The sequence below is a fragment of the Lagenorhynchus albirostris genome, chromosome 9 (genome assembly GCF_949774975.1).
Source record: "Lagenorhynchus albirostris chromosome 9, mLagAlb1.1, whole genome shotgun sequence".
In the NCBI taxonomy this organism is placed as follows: Eukaryota; Metazoa; Chordata; class Mammalia; order Artiodactyla; family Delphinidae; genus Lagenorhynchus; species Lagenorhynchus albirostris.
The window spans coordinates 62447502-62468181 of record NC_083103.1 but is presented as its reverse complement, the minus strand read 5'-3'; the positions used below and the strand labels follow the sequence as shown (position 1 = coordinate 62468181).

The 20680-nt window shown below is 44.1% G+C and overlaps 1 protein-coding gene across 1 annotated transcript in view; it reads left to right on the top strand.

Annotated features, from left to right (window-relative positions):
• SYTL2 (synaptotagmin like 2) overlaps positions 1 to 20680 on the top strand; it is a 107907-nt gene that overhangs the window by 51465 nt on the left and 35762 nt on the right. The window contains 3 exon segments of the mRNA XM_060160157.1: positions 3749 to 3900; positions 13302 to 13437; positions 20567 to 20648. Coding sequence (XP_060016140.1) covers positions 3749 to 3900; positions 13302 to 13437; positions 20567 to 20648 — 370 coding nt within the window.

Here is a 20680-nt window from a genome sequence, read left to right as displayed (position 1 = left end):
GCATAATATTCTCTAGGTACAGAGATTTTTTTTGTTTTGTTTTGTTTTGTTTTGTTTTTGCGGTACATGGGCCTCTCACCATTGTGGCCTCTCCCGTTGGGGAGCACAGGCTCCGGACGCGCAGGCTCAGCGGCCATGGCTCATGGGCCCAGCCACTCCGCGGCACGTGGGATCTTTCCGGACCGGGGCACGAACCCGTGTCCCCTGCATCGGCAGGCAGACCCTCAACCACTGTGCCACCAGGGAAGCCCCAGAGAAGATTTTGACAGCACCACCTAGATGGCCGGATTTCTTTTTTTAATCTACACCTTTATAAAACTTGGGCTTTGATGTCATACATATGGGTTCATCTGTAAAATATTCCAAATGACTAAGCTCGAAAAAGAGATTGATTTACCCTAGTAGTGACTATCATGATAGGAGATATATAAATAGCACTTACTGAATTTGAAAGAATTTCCTATTCTTTTGCCACCTGAAAAGAAATGAGCCAGAAACCCAACCTCAATTCTTTACTGTAACGGCTTTACTATGAAGGGCCATGTGCTTCAATGAGCCCGACTCACGTGGTGCGGGCTTACTGTGCACTGAAAGCTTAATGGGATCAGAGGCTCACAGACAGTCAGTTAGGCAGAAGCGGATCAAGAGTTGCATAAGGACCCTTACAAAGTGCCTTTCCGTTGAACAACAAAGATAAGTGAATAAATAATCTCATGAAGAGAAATTGGGAGTTGTTATGCTATGAGGGTTTGTGGTCTTTTTCAACACGATGGTGGCTGATGCCGTATTTCATCATGCTTTTCCCTAATCCACCAAGAGATGAGGTGGCCTGCCTCATTAGGAGGAGGCACTGCCATTGTGAGGGAGCGTGGTTCACTTAACCCCAGCAGCGACAGGTTCTCTCTTATCTCTTGTCTTTACTCAGGCTAGGTTGGCTGCTGAGCATTTATTTGTTAACTGATTTATTCACTCAACAGTTTCTGGGTATCAGCTCTGTGCCAGGCTCCGTGCTGGATGCTGGTGTTACAAAGGTGTTTATGAGGTAGTCCTTGCCTTCAGGGAGTTTGCAGAGTTCACAGATTAGTGTGTAAGACAGATGTGCAAATAGATCATTGGAACACAGTGTGGTGAGTGCTGTCGTGGAGGAGCTGTGGGAGCACGGAGAAGGACAAGCCACACAGTGCCCTCAAGGAGCAGGGAAGGCTTCCCTGGGGAGGTGCTACCTAGATCTGAGGGATGAGGGGCCACGTGCTGGACAGAGAAGTGAGGGAAAGACATCTGGAGAGAATTCATATTTATTGGTCTCTCACCAGGATCTGGGCACTGTTAGGTACTTTCAGGTAAATGCCGCATTTAATCATCCCAGAAGTCCTGCAGAGTAGGTCTTATTTTCCACTATCTTTATAAACAAGGAGACTGAAGCTTAGAGGGGTTCAGTAACCTGCCAAAGATCACATTTAGGAAGGGTCACAACGGGGACTTGGACCTAATTTGGGGAGACATCAAAGCCCATAGTCTTTCTGCCACACCTTCCTGCCCTTAATGTCTACAGAGGTCATGTAAGAGCAGTGTGGAGATCAGTAAGAGGTCTAGTGTGCTGGCATGTGGGGGGGTATGGGAGCAAGTGCTGGGAAATGAATCTGAACAGGTATCCTGAAGCCAGGTGGTCAGGGACCTCATATGATATCCCTTCACTCCAAAAGCGCTGAATAAACACCCACTGTTTTCCAGACACCAAGAAAAGCTATATTGAGTACAGGCCCTGCCCCTAGGGGCTCACTGTCTAGTCAAGGAGAGCTGGAAGGACTTCTCTTTTCTGGAATTGAACTTGAATATGGTCCTTTTGGGAAGAGAAGGCAAAAAGCTCCACCAGCAGCTCAGGGTGGATTTTTTGCTGTGCTGAAAATCTAGGCAGTGGTTCCACATATAAGCGATATCATGTGATATTTGTTTATCTCTGTCTGACTTACTTCACTCAGTATAACAATCTCTAGGTCCATCCATGTTGCTGCAAATGACACTATTTCGTTCTTTTTATGGCTGAGTAATATTCCATTGCATGTATGTACCACATCTTCTTTATCCATTCCTCTGCTGATGGATATTTAGGTTGCTTCCATGTCCTGGCTATTGTAAATATACACACTACTGTATATAAAAGATATAACTAATGAGGACCTACTGTATGGCACAGGGAACTCTACTCAATACTCTGTATAACCTATGTGGGATATATGTGTATCTATAACTGAATCACTTTGCTGTACAGTAGAAACTAACACAACATTTTAAATCAACTATACTCCAGTAAAAATAAAAAAAAAATTTAGGCAATGGGAAACCATTAGAAACATTTTATAAGAACCATGACCTCTCTGGTGATTCAGAACCATGAAATGAAGACACTGTCCCTGTCTGGATTTGATGATGGGCTGTCACAACAAGGTGTGTCCAAGGGTTGTGATTGGACATGTTTGGCGTAGGGTCACTTCTTTCTAGGTAACTGCGGGAGGAGAGGAGTTTCCAGCAGAGAGTGGGACTCTGGCTGGAAAGATCTCTCCAGGCACACTTGGGAGAGAGAAAAGGTACTTGCCAGAACCCGGGTAACTGCCCCTCCTGCCTTCCCCATTCCCAGGTAGGCCTGCGTGCAACCCTCACACACAGCCCTGCCACCACCTTGGGTGTGGCTGCCATACACGTTCTCTGGCTAAAACACTTAGATTGGCTACTTTAGGAAGCATGCATATTGGCTCGAATGACAATCATAAAACCCTCTTGGATTTTTGTGACACATTACCCTCCAAGAGTTCAAAGTCCCCTTAAGGCTTTTATTCCACTTTATTGTAAGTACAGCTCTATCAAAAAGAAAAGATAGGTTTTTTGATTCTCATTTTATTGACATGGATAGAGAGATGCAGAGATTATAGGACTTGTCATGTAGAACAGTGTTTTCCCCTCACTGTAAATGAGGGAGATTTTAGGAGGGTGGCACTTGGCTTGTTCTTTAGGTTTTAACTTTTCAATGAGCATGAATGACATGGAACACTTAGATGCAGTATCTGCACAAATGGAATTTATGTCTGCCTCCACTCCCCACCCCATATAAATATTATCTTTCCTGATCCCAGCCAGTCTTGTTGAATTCATTTCTTGTTGAATTCAATTCATTCATAACATTAAGAACCAGGGACCTCATGCACTGTCCCCTACAAGCTTCCAGGAAAGTCTCTGATAAGCTCATTTCAGTGAAATGGCAAGAACTGATGAGCCAGTTATTCAGTGAGTGTTTATTAGGTGCCAGGCATGTGCAGAGGTGGTCTGCACGCATTAGCTAATTTAATCCTCATAGCGACCCCGTCAGGTGGGTTACTATTATTAACCCCTTTTTAAAGATGAAGAAACCAAAGCTTAGGGAAGCTTAATATGTCATCTTTCTCTGCGGTATTTACATTTGAACAGTGAACAGCAAGCCTGCAGCCAAAGAGTGAATTTGCTTTTGAGAAATTTCAGGCATCATCTGGGGATCATGGCTTAAATCTTTGAATTTTTAAAAAGTGTTGGCCTCGGCTTCTCTGACCTTTCAGTCAAAGCATACATTTTAGTCATCTGGGAGGTCTGTAGGATCTTGTAAGATATTGAGAACTTCATTCTGGCTGTATGTTTACAGATTTCTTTATGCAGTGTCATAATAAACTCATTTATTTACTGTGGGTTCTTAGCAAAGTAAAGCTTTTTTTTTCTTTTGTAGACATTTGGCTGAAAAAATTAAGGATGACCAGCAGCTGAAGAATATGAGTGGCCAATGGTTTTATGAAGCCAAGGCAAAAAGGCACAGAGAGAAAATCCACGGAGCAGATATCATCAGAGCGTCCATGAGAAAGAAGAGGCACCAGGGAGCAGGTGAGTCGCTTGGGCAAGTACTTTTAGAGCCAGCATTTGTCCTTGGGATAAGGTGTCCTTGGGAGAGAGGAAGGGTGTCAGTCATTTAGGGGTGTGCTTTGCACCATGCATAGTCCTCTAGGTCGTAATCTCCTTGCCCTGCGTTTGGATGGATGAGGGCAGGGCTAAGTGACTTATTGTGGTGAAGAAGGAGGAGGGAAGCCCCTTAGATGCCATGTTGAATTGGAGTAGCCTAGACAATTGGGGGTTATAAGGGATCTACCACCTCCTCTTTCTTTGGCTTTTTTTTTTTTTTTTTTTTAAACATCTTTATTGGAGTATAATTGCTTTACAATGGTATGTTAGTTTCAGCTTCACAACAAAATGAATCATTTATATATATACATATGTTCCCATATCTCTTCCCGCTTGTGTCTCCCTCCCTCCCACCCTCCCTATCCCACCCCTCCAGGTGGTCACAAAGCACCGAGCTGATCTCCCTGTGCTATGCGGCTGCTTCCCACTAGCTATCTACCTTACGTTTGGTAGTGTATATATGTCCATGCCTCTTTATCGCTTTGTCACCGTTTACCCTTCCCCCTCCCCATAACCTCAAGTCCATTCTCTAGCAAGTCTGTGTCTTTATTCCTGTTTCACCCCTAGGTTTTTCATGACATTTTTTTTTTCTTAAATTCCATATATATGTGTTAGCATACGGTATTTGTCTCTCTCTTTCTGACTTACTTCACTCTGTATGACAGACTCTAGGTCTATCCACCTCATTACAAATAGCTCAATTTCGTCTCTTTTTATGGCTGAGTAATATTCCATTGTATATATGTGCCACATCTTCTTTATCCATTCATCCGACGATGGACACTTAGGTTGTTCCCATCTCCGGGCCACCGTCAACAGAGCTGCAACGAACATTTTGGTACATGACTCTTTTTGAATTATGGTTTTCTCAGGGTATATGCCCAGTAGTGGGATTGCTGGGTCATATGGTAGTTCTATTTGTAGCTTTTTAAGGAATCTCCATACTGTTCTCCACAGTGGCTGTATCAATTTACATTCCCACCAACAGTGTAAGAGGGTTCCCCTTTCACCACACCCTCTCCAGCATTTATTGTTTCTAGATTTTTTGATGATGGCCATTCTGACTGGTGTGAGATGATATCTCATTGTAGTTTTGATTTGCATTTCTCTAATGATTAGTGATGTTGAGCATTCTTTCATGTGTTTGTTGGCACTCTGTATATCTTCTTTGGAGAAATGTCTATTTAGGTCTTCTGCCCATTTTTGGATTGGGTTGTTTGTTTTTTTGTTATTAAGCTGCATGAGCTGCTATAAATTTTGGAGATTAATCCTTTGTCAGTTGCTTCATTTGCAAATATTTTCTCCCATTCTGAGGGTTGTCTTTTGGTCTTCTTTATGGTTTCCTTTGCTGCGCGAAAGCTTTTAAGTTTCATTAGGTCCCATTTGTTTCCTTTTGTTTTTATTTCCATTTCTCTAGGAGGTGGGTCAAAAAGGACCTTGCTGTGATTTATGTCATAGAGTGTTCTGCCTATGTTTTCCTCTAAGAGTTTGATAGTTTCTGGCCTTACATTTAGGTCTTTAATCCATTTTGAGCTTATTTTTGTGTATGGTGTTAGTGAGTGATCTAATCTCATACTTTTACATGTACCTGTCCAGTTTTCCCAGCACCACTTATTGAAGAGGCTGTCCTTTCTCCACTGTACATTTCTGCCTCCTTTGTCAAAGATAAGGTGACCATATGTGCGTGGGTTTATCTCTGGGCTTTCTATCCTGTTCCATTGATCTATAAGTCTGTTTTTGTGCCAGTACCATACTGTCTTGATTACTGTAGCTTTGTAGTATAGTCTGAAGTCAGGAAGCCTGATTCCTCCAGCTCCATTTTTCGTTCTCAAGATTGCTTTGGCTATTCGGGGTCTTTTGTGTTTCCATACAAATTGTGAAATTTTTTGTTCTAGTTCTGTGAAAAATGCCAGTGGTAGTTTCATAGGGATTGTATTGAATCTGTAGATTGCTTTGGGTAGTAGAGTCATTTTCACAATGTTGATTCTTCCAATCCAAGAACATGGTATATCTCTCCATCTATTTGTATCATCTTTAATTTCTTTCATCAGTGTCTTATAATTTTCTGCATACAGGTCTTTTGTCTCCTTAGGTAGGTTTATTCCTAGGTATTTTATTCTTTTTGTTGCAATGGTAAATGGGAGTGTTTTCTTGATTTCACTTTCAGATTTTTCATCCTTAGTGTATAGGAATGCCAGAGATTTCTGTGCATTAATTTTGTATCCTGCCACTTTACCAAATTCATTGATTAGCTCTAGTAGTTTTCTGGTAGCATCTTTAGGATTCTCTATGTATAGTATCATGTCATCTGCAAACAGTGACAGCTTTACTTCTTCTTTTCCGATTTGGATTCCTTTTATTTCCTTTTCTTCTCTGATTACTGTGGCTAAAACTTCCAAAACTATGTTGAATAAGAGTGGTGAGAGTTGGCAACCTTGTCTTGTTCCTGATCTTAGTGGAAATGCTTTCAGTTTTTCACCATTGAGGACGATGTTGGCTGTGGGTTTGTCATATATGGCCTTTATTATGTTGAGGAAAGTTCCCTCTATGCCTACTTTCTGCAGGGTTTTTATCATAAATGGGTGTTGAATTTTGTCAAAAGCTTTCTCTGCATCTATTGAGATGATCATATGGTTTTTCTCCTTCAATTTGTTAATATGGTGTATCACGTTGATTGATTTGCGTATATTGAAGAATCCTTGCATTCCTGGAATAAACCCCACTTGATCATGGTGTATGATCTGTTTAATGTGCTGTTGGATTCTGTTTGCTAGTATTTTGTTGAGGATCTTTGCATCTATGTTCATCAGTGATATCGGCCTGTAGTTTTCTTTCTTTGTGACATCCTTGTCTGGTTTTGGTATCAGGGTGATGGTGGCCTCGTAGAATGAGTTGGGGAGTGTTCCTCCCCCTGCTATATTTTGGAAGAGTCTGAGAAGGATAGGTGATAGCTCTTCTCTAAATGTTTGATAGAATTCGCCTGTGAAGCCATCTGGTCCTGGGCTTTTGCTTGTTGGAAGATTTTTAATCACAGTTTCAATTTCAGTGCTTGTGATTGGTCTGTTCATATTTTCTATTTCTTCCTGATTCAGTCTTGGCAGGTTGTGCATTTCCAAGAATTTGTCCATTTCTTCCAGGTTGTCCATTTTATTGGCATAGAGTTGCTTGTAGTAATCTCTCATGATCTTTTGTATTTCTGCAGTGTCAGTTGTTACTTCTCCTTTTTCATTTCTAATTCTATTGATTTGAGTCTTCTCCCTTTTTTTCTTGATGAGTCTGGCTAATGGTTTATCAATTTTGTTTATCCTTTCAAAGAACCAGCTTTTAGTTTTATTGATCTTTGCTATCGTTTCCTTCATTTCTTTTTCATTTATTTCTGATCTGAGTTTTATGATTTCTTTCCTCCTGCTAACTTTGGGGTTTTTTTGTTCTTCTTTCTCTAATTGCTTTAGGTGCAAGGTTAGGTTGTTTATTCGAGATGTTTCCTGTTTCTTAAGGTAAGATTGTATTGCTATAAACTTCCCTCTTAGAACTGCTTTTGCTGCATCCCATAGATTTTGAGTCGTCGTGTCTCCATTGTCATTTGTTTCTAGGTATTTTTTGATTTCCTCTTTGATTTCTTCAGTGATCACTTCGTTATTAAGTAGTGTATTGTTTAGCCTCCATGTGTTTGTATTTTTTACAGATCTTCTCCTGTAATTGATATCGAGTCTCATAGCGTTGTGGTCGGAAAAGATACTTGATACAATTTCGATTTTCTTAAATTTACCAAGGCTTGATTTGTAACCCAAGATATGATCTATCCTGGAGAATGTTCCATGAGCACTTGAGAAAAATGTGTATTCTGTTGTTTTTGGATGGAATGTCCTATAAATATCAATTAACTCCATCTCGTTTAATGTATCATTTAAAGCTTGTGTTTCCTTATTTATTTTCATTTTGGATGATCTGTCCATTGGTGAAAGTGGCGTGTTAAAGTCCCCTACTATGAATGTGTTACTGTCGATTTCCCCTTTTATGGTTGTCAGTATTTGCCTTATGTATTGAGGTGCACCTATGTTGGGTGCATAAATATTTACAATTGTTATATCTTCCTCTTGGATCGATCCCTTGATCATTATGTAGTGTCCTTCTTTGTCTCTTCTAATAGTCTTTATTTTAAAGTCGATTTTTCTGATAGGAGAATTGCTACTCCAGCTTTCTTTTCATTTCCATTTGTATGGAATATCTTTATCCATTCTCTCACTTTCAGTCTGTATGTGTTCACAGGTCTGAACTGGGTCTCTTGTAGACAGCATATGTATGGGTCTTGTTTTTGTATCCATTCAGCCAATCTGTGTCTTTTGGTGGGAGCATTTAGTCCATTTACATTTATGGTAATTATCGATATGTGTGTTCCCATTCCCATTTTCTTAATTGTTTTGGGTTTGTTATTGTAGGTCTTTTCCTTCTTTTGTGTTTCTTGCCTAGAGAAGTTCCTTTAGCAGTTGTTGTAGAGCTGGTTTGGTGGTGCTGAACTCTCTCAGCTTTTGCTTGTCTGTAAAGGTTTTAATTTCTCCATCAAATCTGAATGAGATCCTTGCTGGGTAGAGTCATCTTGGTTGCAGGTTTTTCTCCTTCAACACTTTCAATATGTCCTGCCACTCCCTTCTGGCTTGCAGAGTTTCTGCTGAAAGATCAGCTGTTAACCTTATGGGGATTCCCTTGTGTGTTATTTGTTGTTTTTCCCTTGCTGCTTTTAATATGTTTTCTTTGTATTTAATTTTTGACAGTTTGATTAATATGTGTCTTGGCGTATTTCTCCTTGGATTTATCCTGTATGGGACTCTCAGTGCGTCCTGGACTTGATTAACTATTTCCTTTCCCATATTAGGGAAGTTTTCAACTATAATCTCTTCAAATATTTTCTCAGTCCCTTTCTTTTTCTCTTCTTCTTCTGGAACCCCTATAATTTGAATGTTGGTGCGTTTAATGTTGTCCCAGAGGTCTCTGAGACTGTCCTCAGTTCTTTTCATTCTTTTTTCTTTGTTCTGCTCTGCAGTAGTTATTTCCACTATTTTATCTTCCAGGTCACTTATCCGTTCTTCTGCCTCAGTTATTCTGCTATTGATCCCATCTAGAGTACTTTTAATTTCATTTATTGTGTTGTTCATCGTTGCTTGTTTCATCTTTAGTTCTTCTAGGTCCTTGTTAACTGATTCTTGCATTTTGTCCATTCTATTGTCCATTCTATCTCCGAGATTTCGGATCAACCTTACTATCATTATTCTGAATTCTTTTTCAGGTAGACTGCCTATTTCCTCTTCATTTGTTAGGTCTGGTGGGTTTTTATCTTGCTCCTTCATCTGCTGTGTGTTTTTCTGTCTTTTCATTTTGCTTATCTTACTGTGTTTGGGGTCTCCTTTTTTGCAGGCTGAAGGTTCGTAGTTCCTGTTGTTTTTTGTGTCTGTCCCCAGTGGCTAAGGTTGGTTCAGTGGGTTGTGTAGGCTTCCTGGTGGAGGGTACTAGTGCCTGTGTTCTGGTGGATGAGGCTGGATCTTGTCTTTCTGGTGGGCAGGTCCACGTCTGGTGGTGTGTTTTGGGGTGTCTGTAGACTTATTATGATTTTGGGCAGCCTCTCTGCTAATGGGTGGGGTTGTGTTCCTGTCTTGGTAGTTGTTTGGCATAGTATGTCCAGCACTGTAGCTTGCTGGTCGTTGAGTGAAGCTGGGTGCTGGCGTTGAGATGGAGATCTCTCGGAGATTTTTGCTGTTTGATATTATGTGCAGCTGGGAGGCCTCTTGTGGACCAGTGTCCTGAAGTTGGCTCTCCCACCTCAGAGGCACAGCACTGACTCCTGGCTGCAGCACCAAGAGCCTTTCATCCACAGGGCTCCTTAATTTGGGATGATTCGTTGTCTTTTCAGGTATTCCACAGATGCAGGGTACATCAAGTTGATTGTGGAGCTTTAATCCGCTGCTCCTGAGGCTGCTGGGAGAGATTTCCCTTTCTCTTCTTTGTTCTCACAGTTCCCAGGGGCTCAGCTTTGGATTTGGCCCCGCCTGTGCGTGTAGGTCGCTGGAGGGCGTCTGTTCTTTGCTCAGACAGGACGGGGTTAAAGGAGCCGCTGATTCGGAGGCTCTGGCTCACTCAGGCCGGGGGGTAGGGAGGGTCACGGAGTGTGGGGCGGGCCTGCGGTGGCAGAGGCCGGCGTGACGTTGCAGCCTGAGGCGCACCATGCGTTCTCCCGGGGGAGTTGTCCCCGTACCCCGGGACCCCGGCAGCGGCGGGCTGCACAGGCTCCCTGGAAGGGCGCGTGGCTAGTGACCTGTGCTCGCACACAGATCTCCCGGCGGCGGCAGCAGCGGCCTTAGCGTCCCATGTCCGTCTCTGGGCTCCGCACCTCCAGCCGCGGCTCGCGCCCGTCCCTGGAGCTCTCCCAAGCAGCGCTCTCAATCCCCTCTCCTCGCGCACCAGGAAACAAAGAGGGATGCAAAAGTCTCTTGCCTCTTCGGCAGGTCCAGGCTCCCCCCGGAATCTCTCCCGGCCAGCCGCGGTGCACCAACGCCCTGCAGGCTGTGTTCACGCCGCCAACCTCAGTCCTCTCCTGGCGCTCCGACAAAAGCCGGAGCCTCAGCTCCCAGTCCCGCCCGCCCCAGCGGGCGAGCAGACAAGCCTCTCGGCTGGTGAGTTCCGGTCGGCCCGATCCTCTGCGCTGGAATCTGGCCGCTTTGCCCTCCGCACCCGTGTTGCTGTGCTCTCCTCCGCGGCTCCCAAGCTCCCCCACTCCGCCTCCCGAAGTCTCCACCCGCGAAGGGGCTTCTTAGTGTGTGGACACTTTTCCTCCTTCACAGCTCTCTCCCGCTGGTGCAGGACCCGTCCCTATCCTTTTGTCTCTGTTTAGTTTTTTCTTTTGCCCTAACCAGGTACGTGGGGGGTTCCTTGCCTTTTGGGAGGTCTGAGGTCTTCTGCCAGCGTTCAGTAGGTGCTCCGTAGGAGTTGTTCCACGCGTAGATGTATTTCTGGTGTATCTGTGGGGAGGAAGGTGATCTCCGCGTCTTACTCTTCCGCCATCTTCCCGGACGTCCCCATCATTGTGTTTTCTTTGGCTTTTAATTCTGAAAATTCGGAACCTTTTCTCCTGAGTAGGGTGACAGGAAGAGATTAGCCTCCCTGTTCAATGACCTTGACACCTGGTACTTCTTTAAAAACCAAGTATATCATTTAAGGGACTGTAAAGACAGCATTTTGAGGGCTTCTTTAGAATTCTGTTGAGTTCATCAAATATTAACCGAGTGTCTTCTCTCTAATTAACTCTGCACTAGCCAGTATAAACCTTTATCCCTAAGAACAGCCATTGTCTAGTTCTAGCCTGTACTCAGTAAGGAAAATAGCTGTCACCTCTTCAGTATCTAATATATGATAGGCATTTAGTCCCTATTATTTCTAATTGTAGTAGCAATCTTGTAAGGTAGGTCTTATTATCCGCATTCTATATGTGGGGTATGTGAAGTTCAGAGAAGGGAAGTAACTTGCCCAAGGTCATATAGTTGGCAAATGACAGCTCCTGGATTTCAGTCTTTCGGACTCAGAGCCACGCTCCTTACAGATGAGGGCTGACCTCTTATGATGTGCTATGTATTGCTCACAGCCCTCTTGATTTCCAAAACCACCCAGACCTTCAGAAATCTTGAAGGGTGCAAGTTAGTACTGTGGACTACGTTTTGCAGCTGAAGAAAATAGATTTATGTGTAAAGAGACCTGTGGATGTGAGTATTTGGAAATTGGGAGCCCTTATGTTGCTTCATCTTCTTAACACCGATGAAAGTATTCCTGGCACTTACTGGCTATGTGGCCTTAGGCAAGTTTCTTGAACCCTTTGATCCTCAATTTCCAAATCTGTAAACTTGGAAAATAGTTACCTCCTCATAGGATAATGCATGCAAAGGACTCAGCACTATGCCTGGCACTCAGTCATCACTCAGTTGATGCTAATTATCTAAGAGGTTCAGGTAAAGAGTTCTGGGTGTTCAGAGGCAAAAGAGGTTATTTCCTGAAGAGGGATCACAGAGGTTTTAAGGGGGCCCTGGCATCTGAGCTGGCTATTAAGAAAGATATAGAATTTGGATGTGTAGAGATTGGGGGAGGAGGAGGCCATGGAGAGGGACATTCCAGAATAGAAGCATTTGTTCCCCTTTGTGTCCCAGAACCCAGCCTCAAGTTGGGCCCATTGTAGCTGTTCAGTAAATACTTGGTAATGATGGTGTGTCTGTCCCAGTGAGGACTCCCTGCCCTGAGCGTCCCCTGGCCGTACACATTTGGTCCTGACCCCAGTTCAGGTCAGAATCACCTAGGGCAGTCGGAATTTTGCTCTGCACATTTAAAGGTGCACCCATGCTCTCTGGAGACGGTACTTGTAGGGAGGTAACAACATGGGAATCTACTGACTTCTCTCGCAGATGTAATTTTTTTTAAATTACGTGATTTCTTTTATTTTAATTTTATTTATTTATTTGTTTATTTATTTTTGGCTGCGTTGGGTCTTCATTGCTGAGTGCAGGCTTTCTCTAGTTGCGGCGAGCGGGGGCTCCTCTTCATTGTGGAGCATGGGCTCTAGGCGCGTGGGCTTCAGTAGTTGTGGCACATGGGCTCAGTAGTGTGGCATGCGGGCTCAGTAGTTGTGGTGCATAGGCTTAGTTGCTCCGCGGCACGTGGGATCTTCCTGGACCAGGGCTCGAACTCGTGTCCCCTGCATTGGCAGGTGGATTCTTAACCACTGCGTCACCAGGGAAGTCCTACGTGATTTCTTTTAATTTTCACAAGTGTCTTCTTTTTAAGAAGAGGAATATTAGGCTCATAGAGCTCAAAAAACATTCCCTCTGCCTCAGAGCCACTTAGTAATATAACTAGGTCTTGTATACAGGTCTTTGTGGGTTTTTTTGGTTTGTTTGTTTCTTTGCGGTACGCGGGCCTCTCACTGTTGTGGCCTCTCCCGTTGTGGAGCACAGGCTCCAGACGCACAGGCTCAGCGGCCATGGCTCACGGGGCCCAGCCGCACCGCGGCATGTGGGATCTTCCCAGACCGGGGCACGAACCCGTGTCCCCTGCATCGGCAGGCGGACTCTCAACCACTGCGCCACCAGGGAAGCCCAGGTCTTTGTGTTTTGACTCCTCTTGCAGATGCAATTCTGATCCCAAGTGCTCAGATTCATTAGTGACTGCCTGGGCACTCAGAGGAGACCTGACGTTCAGGTTCCATCCTTCAGTGATAAGAGCTGATATGAGAGTTGTAGGTCGTGGAGGTAAGAGATAGATAACCTTCTTGTCTTTATCGTTTCCTGTTTCAGCTGAGCAGAGTAAGGACAGAGCAAACAGGGCAAAGGAAAGCTGGGTGAATAATGTCAACAAAGATGCTCTCCTCCCCCCGGAGCTAACCGGTGTTGTAGAGGAGCCAGAAGAAGATGTAGCACCTGCAAACCCAAGGTAAGACTGAGCTCTTGGGGAGCACTGCTGCACGTGGGATTCGTGGCTTGGTCCTGCTATGTGAGTGCAAATGCCAGACAGGTCTCACGGGCATGGGAAGGGGGCATGTATGAGAGAATTCTGGGCCCTGATGTGGACAAAGCCTGCGCAGTACTCTTTCTCAGCTTCCAGAATTTCTAACAGATCTGCATAGTACATAAAACTAAAATGTTAAGTGGTGATTTCTTCCAGCACCAACAAGAGCTGTTTTTTTATTTGTGCTAAGGATATCTCCATAGAGTCAGTGAAGAGATACTCCAAAATGAATGTAGGGGAATAAGTCATTCAGGAAAGAGATGAATGATGATCAAATTGTAACAGCTTGGTGCAGTAGAAGAAGCTCAAGCACAGGAACCAGGCAGACATGAATTCACATCCTGACTATGCCACTTATTAGCCATTTGACCATGGGCAAGTCACTTAATCTCTCTGAATCTCTTTTCCTAACTATAGATAGGAATCATACTATATAGGAAAGGTTATGGTGAGAATTAGTGGTAACGTATGTAGAATACCTGGCACATGGTAGGCACTCAATAGATGTCTCTTAAGGATGCAGATTGCCCTCAATATTTCAGTCTTGATTTTTTGTGTTTTCCATACATTTTTATCATCTGGCCAATCAAAACGTGCATTTGTACAGTACATGGTTCCTGTGATATAGCTGATTATGGGGTTTCGTTGTCACAGACTTTTTGGAACCATGATGATTTGCTTTTAGGTATTTAAGGATCTTCCCATTGGTGTCTGTCCCTTGGTGGTATAGTTGTTACCCTTTGGTGGGAGAGCAGTTGCATTTTATCTCTACTTCCTCAGTGAAGACAACTCAATTCAGAATCTCCAACTGGAATGAAGTCAGTGAATTTGCTGGTGGGACAGCCAGTGATCCAGGATCCAAGGCTGAGGCACCTGGGGAATAGGGATGTTTCCAACATAATTTACAGGTGAGGGAGAGGGTCTATACTGTAGGCACCAACAGGCATTTCAGAGTCAAATATAAGTAAAGTTATGTCACATGGATGATGGAATACTGATTCTATTGTTCCCCATTATTTATCCATTTCCCTTTTGGAGAGGACTTGCTTTGTTTTCCTGGGTGGTAGGTGGCACTATTTCCCCTCTAGGATGATTTGTAATGTTCTGTTATATCTGTAGAGGCCATGTCGGCTAGAGGTTGAAACACCTTAACAGTAGCTGTGAATTGACTCTGTGACCTTGCACTAGAAGTGACTTAACTTCCTGGGCCGTTGTTTCCTTGGCTGTAAAATGGGAATGAAATAGTTTGCTAGCGGGATTGTTGAGACTCTAATTAGCTTGTACATGTAGAATTCCTAACACATAGTTCATAGTGCATAGTAGTTGCTCAATGAATGGAAGTGTGGGCTCTCACATACATACAGGTATTTCAGGGAGCTCAGGAAAGGATGTGAGAACACGTTACCTCTTTCTCCTTGTGCCTCCCCATGTTCCAGCTGCCTGCAACTTCCCTAATGGGATGAAGGCCTGCCTTCCTTCCATACAGCAAGAGGATACCTTAAATATTAGAAACTCTGGGAGTGAGAACACAGGCATTTAGATTCCCCTTCAAGGAACTGAGAGCAGCTCCTAAGAGCTGGGTTTGGTGGGGACCCCAGAGTGCTGACTGACTGAGGGAAGAGATGGACAAGAGAAGATTTGAGGGTGTCAGACACAAACTTAGCTCATTGTACTCTTTTATCTGGGTCAGACTTCCTGTCCTTCTCCCAGGAACTCATTTCATCTCAAAGGACCTAAGGGACCGAGGTGTCACTGCCCTTAGAGCATATAGTGTCCACATTTGCATCTCCATCGTTTGCTACATTTCTCACGTGACCTCAGAAGAGTCTTTCGGGTTTCATCTGTATGTACATCAGAACTAAGCTGCCTCACCAGGATGTTATGAGACTGAATGAAATGAGGTATGGGAACCACTTGGCATTTCTCAGGAAGAAAGAAAATTGGCAATTTGCAGGTGGCCTCATAATTATGTTATTATAACATAGATGAGGTAGGTTGAGAAGGCAGGAATAAAAATGTTAGATGTATCCAGCACGCCTTGCTCATTACGTGGCACGGGTGGTAATCACCCAGAACTGTAGAAGGAGCTGTTGTTTAATTCCTCCTTTCCGTGTCAGAAACTACTGCTTTACTCAGTATCAGGTTCCAGCATGTTTTTCACCTATACTTTAACATTTGGGAACTGGGTGTGTTAAGTATATTTTGGGGCCTGTACTTTTAGACTAAGTGAACTTCAATAGAATGACTCAATACCTGTCAATATTTTGTTAGCCAGGAGTCAGGAGTTGGGGAGTGTAAGCCAGCAGTGACTGGATATTGGAGCTTCTGAAGGAGTTTTTTCTAATAAACTCTGAGGCAAGAGTCCTTCTTCCGTTGTGGGTACAATTCTGTGGGCTTCTGCCTGTGAATAGTTAAAACACTGTGGGTATTCAGTGTGTATTCAAGCATGGGAAGCTACCTGCGTTATTTTGGAACTCATCTTTGTTTGCATCTGTAGCACGGGGAAGCAGAGAGAGGTTTGATGAACAGAGCAGCAGAGAATGAGGTTCCCTTTCGAGTGGCAAAGAAAAGTACAAGTGATCCCAGCTCTAGTTCTGGTTACTGATTTTCAGCATGGTAGTATTGGCACACACAGTGGTAAAGGACCAGTGTTTGGGGTTTTAAAAAAAGGCATAGCATATTTTTTAATTTGCTTCACTCAATCCCTGAGCCATTTCTTCATGTGTTTGTTGATGTGTTGAAGCCTCATTGAGCGTAATACATGTTAGCACAGCACTGGGTACTGGGCATGGGCACAGCATTGGCTGCCAAGGAGAAAGGGAGAAATCAACAATCCAAAGGGAGAAACCAACCACAAAAAACACAGGGGGAAAAAAAAAGCACTTGCAAAATTTGCTTCTGATTCCAGACACAGTTCATATTTAAGCTGAAAAATACCTCAGAAGAGGGTATGTCTGGTGTTATTTGTAACTGCTTTATTTATTTTTTAATTTTTTGGTCGTGCCACAAGGCTTGTGGGATCTTAGTTCCCCGACCAGGGGTCACACCCGTGACCCCTGCAGTGGAAGCTCGGAGTCCTAACCACTGGACCTCCAGGGAATTCATTTTTAACTGCTTTAGAGGGAAAGGCTAGTTAAGGTTCAAAAGCTTTAAAAGTTGCTGCATGTGCTTGGAAACATTTTATGGCTAGGCATAGGAGCAGATGGACTGTCCCACTGCCCACGTGGTGTAGTTCTAAGACTGCTATAAAGCCCTCCCTCTTCCCCAGATGTCCCTACCACGGTACCTAACGTTATTCTTCTTTTTAGTTAAGTCTTCAAAGACTTGTATTAAAATGCAAACACTTTGAGGAGGGGAACCCTAACAGTAGTTTCGTAGTCTAATATTTTAATAATCTTCTTACGGAAGTAAACCCATTTTGGCTAAGTGCTACATCTAGTATTGCAGGTAGTTTTTGAAGGGTACCTGAGGGAAGAAATTACAGAGCTCAAGGTGTGAACCTTGGCTTGCTGTACAGTTTTAAGAACTCATCACATGGAATGTATTGAATATCTTATATATGCAGGACACACCCTGCGAATAGAAATCTGATCCCTCTGAGAGGGATTCTAAGAAACAAAAGACACAGTATCTGCTATAAAGAGACTATATTCTCTTAGGAAAAATAATGCTTCCATATATGAATATCTGATCACATGATAATAAATAGTACCAGGCAGAGAGCAAATCCCAATCCCAAGGTACCAATAATATGTGCAGTAAGACTTGAGACAAGGAGACCCACTTCCAGCTGAGCTGATAGGTGACCAGCATCACAAGGGAGGTGAGATTTGGACTGGGCTTGGAGGTGATAGTGAGGATTTGGGTCAAGAGAGTAGAGCAAACGCTTGAGGGAAGGGCTGGGGATAGGTTGGGGGAGACAGCAAAGAGGGACAGTGAGTCATGTTTGGCATAAGGGTCAACAGGAAGGCGGAGTGGGAGGGTACAGTGGGGCAGATGGTGGAGCGTCTCCAATTCCTTCCTGAGGAGTTCAGACTTCAGCTTCATTCCACAGGCCTTGAGGATCCAGGAAAGGTAACGAGCAGAAGAGGGACATGATCAAAGTTCTGTTTTAGACCATCCCATTTTAGAGGTGGAATGCTGAATGGATTAGAGAAGTGGAACTTTGGTGTCAGGAGGTCGGATATGAGGCTAGTACAGATGACAGAAATAAAGGAGGAATCAGTAGGGGTGGAAAGGAAGTGACAGATGTGAGAGTAACTGGGAAGGAAGAAATCGCCCAGACTTCACTCCAGTCCTCTTGCCATAAACCACTGCTTTACTCATGTGAGAAATCAGAGGCAGTAGAGCCCAGCCATTACAATGATTGTCTTTGGAGTCAGGGTCAGACACATCTGGTGCAAATCCCTAGCTCTTTCACTAACTTAAGCTCTCCAAGCCTCCGTTTTCTCGCTAGTAAAATGGGGAGAAGGATACATACCTCACAGGGATGTTGCAAAGATCAACTGAGAATAAGATGGTTGCTGTATTGATGGTTGTGAGTTAAAAGACAGGCAAACAAAACATTGATGCATTCCTCAAGAGAAGCAAAGCCGGAGCTTAATTGAGGAAGTAACTATATTTTCAGAGACAGTGTGAGGCATAAGACTCTTGTTTTATTTTTTTCTAGTAAGCAGACTTGTGAACTGTACTTAACCAAGTATCTCACCCTCATCCCATTTCCCGCCAATCCCAACCACAAGGTAACCCAGTGAATACTGTATGTTTCTGGTGTTTGATCGCGTGCTCTGAATACCTCATTTCTTCTTCTCTTTTGATTTCTGAATAGCAGGAACAAAGACATTTTGTTTAAAACCTAAATAATGTGCCTCATTGTAATTTGGCAAACAACATAGATATTTTTAAAAACCATGGCACCTGTGTGCTGCTGCCTTCCTTGGCACTGGCTCAGTTGGCCTTCAGTTATTCAGTCGTTCACCAGTTGTGTACCAGGCACTGTACAAGGCATCGTGGGGAATAGAAAAATGGTCAAGATACTCTTTAAGGATCTCCCAGTTTACTATGAGAGATAAGATATGTATGCACAGAATGAGGTTGCAGAGCAGACATGAAATCCACAGCTGCGTGGATTTAGTTTAGTAGAGTTTAGTAGAGAGAGACTGGTTTCATCTCTGGGCAGGAGGGGACAACATGATATGCAGTGTGGACAGTCGTGGGCCTGGTGGCTAGAGGCGCAGGAACTGGATTTCCAGGGAGCAGAGGGAGGAGAATGTAGAGACTCTGCTTGTCCTTTGTTCTTGGTGAGTGGGAAGGAGAAAGGAGGAAGATGACAGGAGAAGATGGCTGTTCCATGGAGACCCCAACCATCAGCATTTGGCCCAGGTCCTCTCATTGTGTGACTGATTTATTTACTAAAGGAGATGATACAAAACACTGAGAAAACTGAACATGGCATCTGCTATAAGCTTCCTCATATCACTCACTGGCTTCTTAAAGTGACACTCAAGAGACATTACTTTCTAGTCCTGAGCTATTGGCTGTTTTTACTGTGAGTTCTATCAGTGACCAGGATTCTTTTCTCACATTGGCCGCTAGATAACTTGATTCAAGTTTGTGCTCACCTGTTTCAAGAACAGAGGCCTCCTGCCATGTGTTTTTCTATTAGCCTTAATTCTGGCTCCATTATAAGTTCCTCCTCTTGTTCCCTGCCCTTCCCCTCCCCATCCCTTTCCTCCCCCTTTCTCACAACCCTGCGGTCAGGCTGTATTCCATATACAGCTGCCTCATCTGCTGTAATTCCTTTCTGGAACAGTGAGGAAGGCAACAAAAGGGAGCATGGCTTCCTCAAGTGTTCAGCCTGTTCCTGGGACTACAAAAGTAGCAATCAACGTGCGGAGAGAAGGAAAGGAAATGAATTTGCAAGAACATCTAGTCCATAATTTTAGTGACAACTATCTTGGGCAAGGCTCTGTGGCCTTGGGGCAAAATGCTCCCCTCCCCCCCTCCAGTTCTTTAGCTTCGTGGTAAAAAGCCAGCACCTTCCGAGGTACTTCTTCCTTGACTCTGTGATGCCACTAGGAGAACTGGTGGAGTTTAACCAGGCACGGTGCTTTCAGCCAATAGTGACTTCCCCTCTTATGCCTGAGGCAGGGCCACTGGAGCAGGAAGTCTGAGTGGGTCGTTTTCCTCCCTCTCGGGGACCACTATGACCCTCTTTGCCCTTCTTACTCAACAGCCAAGGGAGTAGTTGTTCAGGAGGGAGCTGGCTCAACTCACGTTTCTCCATTCACCCTCCCTGCGCTCTCACCCTAGGGCTGCCCTGTCCCTCCGGTAGGGAATCATGGTCTAGAGAATTCTCCTCTCCCTTCTAAGCCAGCTCCAGGCTTCTGACCTCCCACCATCTTCTGGATGCTCTGCTTGTCTTTACTCCTCTTGTATTCGAACGAGAACTCACCTGGCCAGCCTGTAGAGTTGGGTTGACAGTTCCCAGTAAGTTGCCCCAATCCACCATCCTCCCGGCACAGCATCTCTTAGATCTGCTGTTTCTTCTGTTCTACTGCCCAATCACTTGTCTCACCTGCGTCTTTTCTTTAGCTATTTTCTACCCGAGTTAGAGTAAGCAGTGCCCTTCTGGTCCTGGCCTACGGAATCTCTAAAATGCTCTGGGGCCTTATTTCAGCAGGGATGTTCCCTTCTTGAGAACAACTGCTCACTGTTCTAGTCTGCATCTGATGTTAGGTCCTGACTTTGAGGTGAGTTTATTTGTACAGTTTTAAACTGTGAACCTCCTGTGTGCCTGGTACCGTGATAAAAACTTCAAGGCTTCTTCTGATGGATGGTTTTCGTCTTGTCTCATGCCTGTTTTCATTTCTGTTCTCCCATTGCCTTTGCTTCGCTGCTTAATCATCTCTAGGCTCCAACTCCCTCTACCTTCCTGGCAGTTTGATTTTACAAACTTCCTCTCCTATCCTGCCTTGATAGCTTCTGGCTTCAGAGGCTGATTTACGCTTCCTCAAAGGGTAAGTTTTTATTCGCTGAATTGTTTCTTTTGCAGTTCCAGCGTGGTAAATCCAGCTTCCGCCATGATTGATGCATCCCAGGAAAGCACAAGGAAGTCAGCTGTATCTCCAGCCAAGGTAGATTGAGCTCAGACTTTGCAAATCTCATT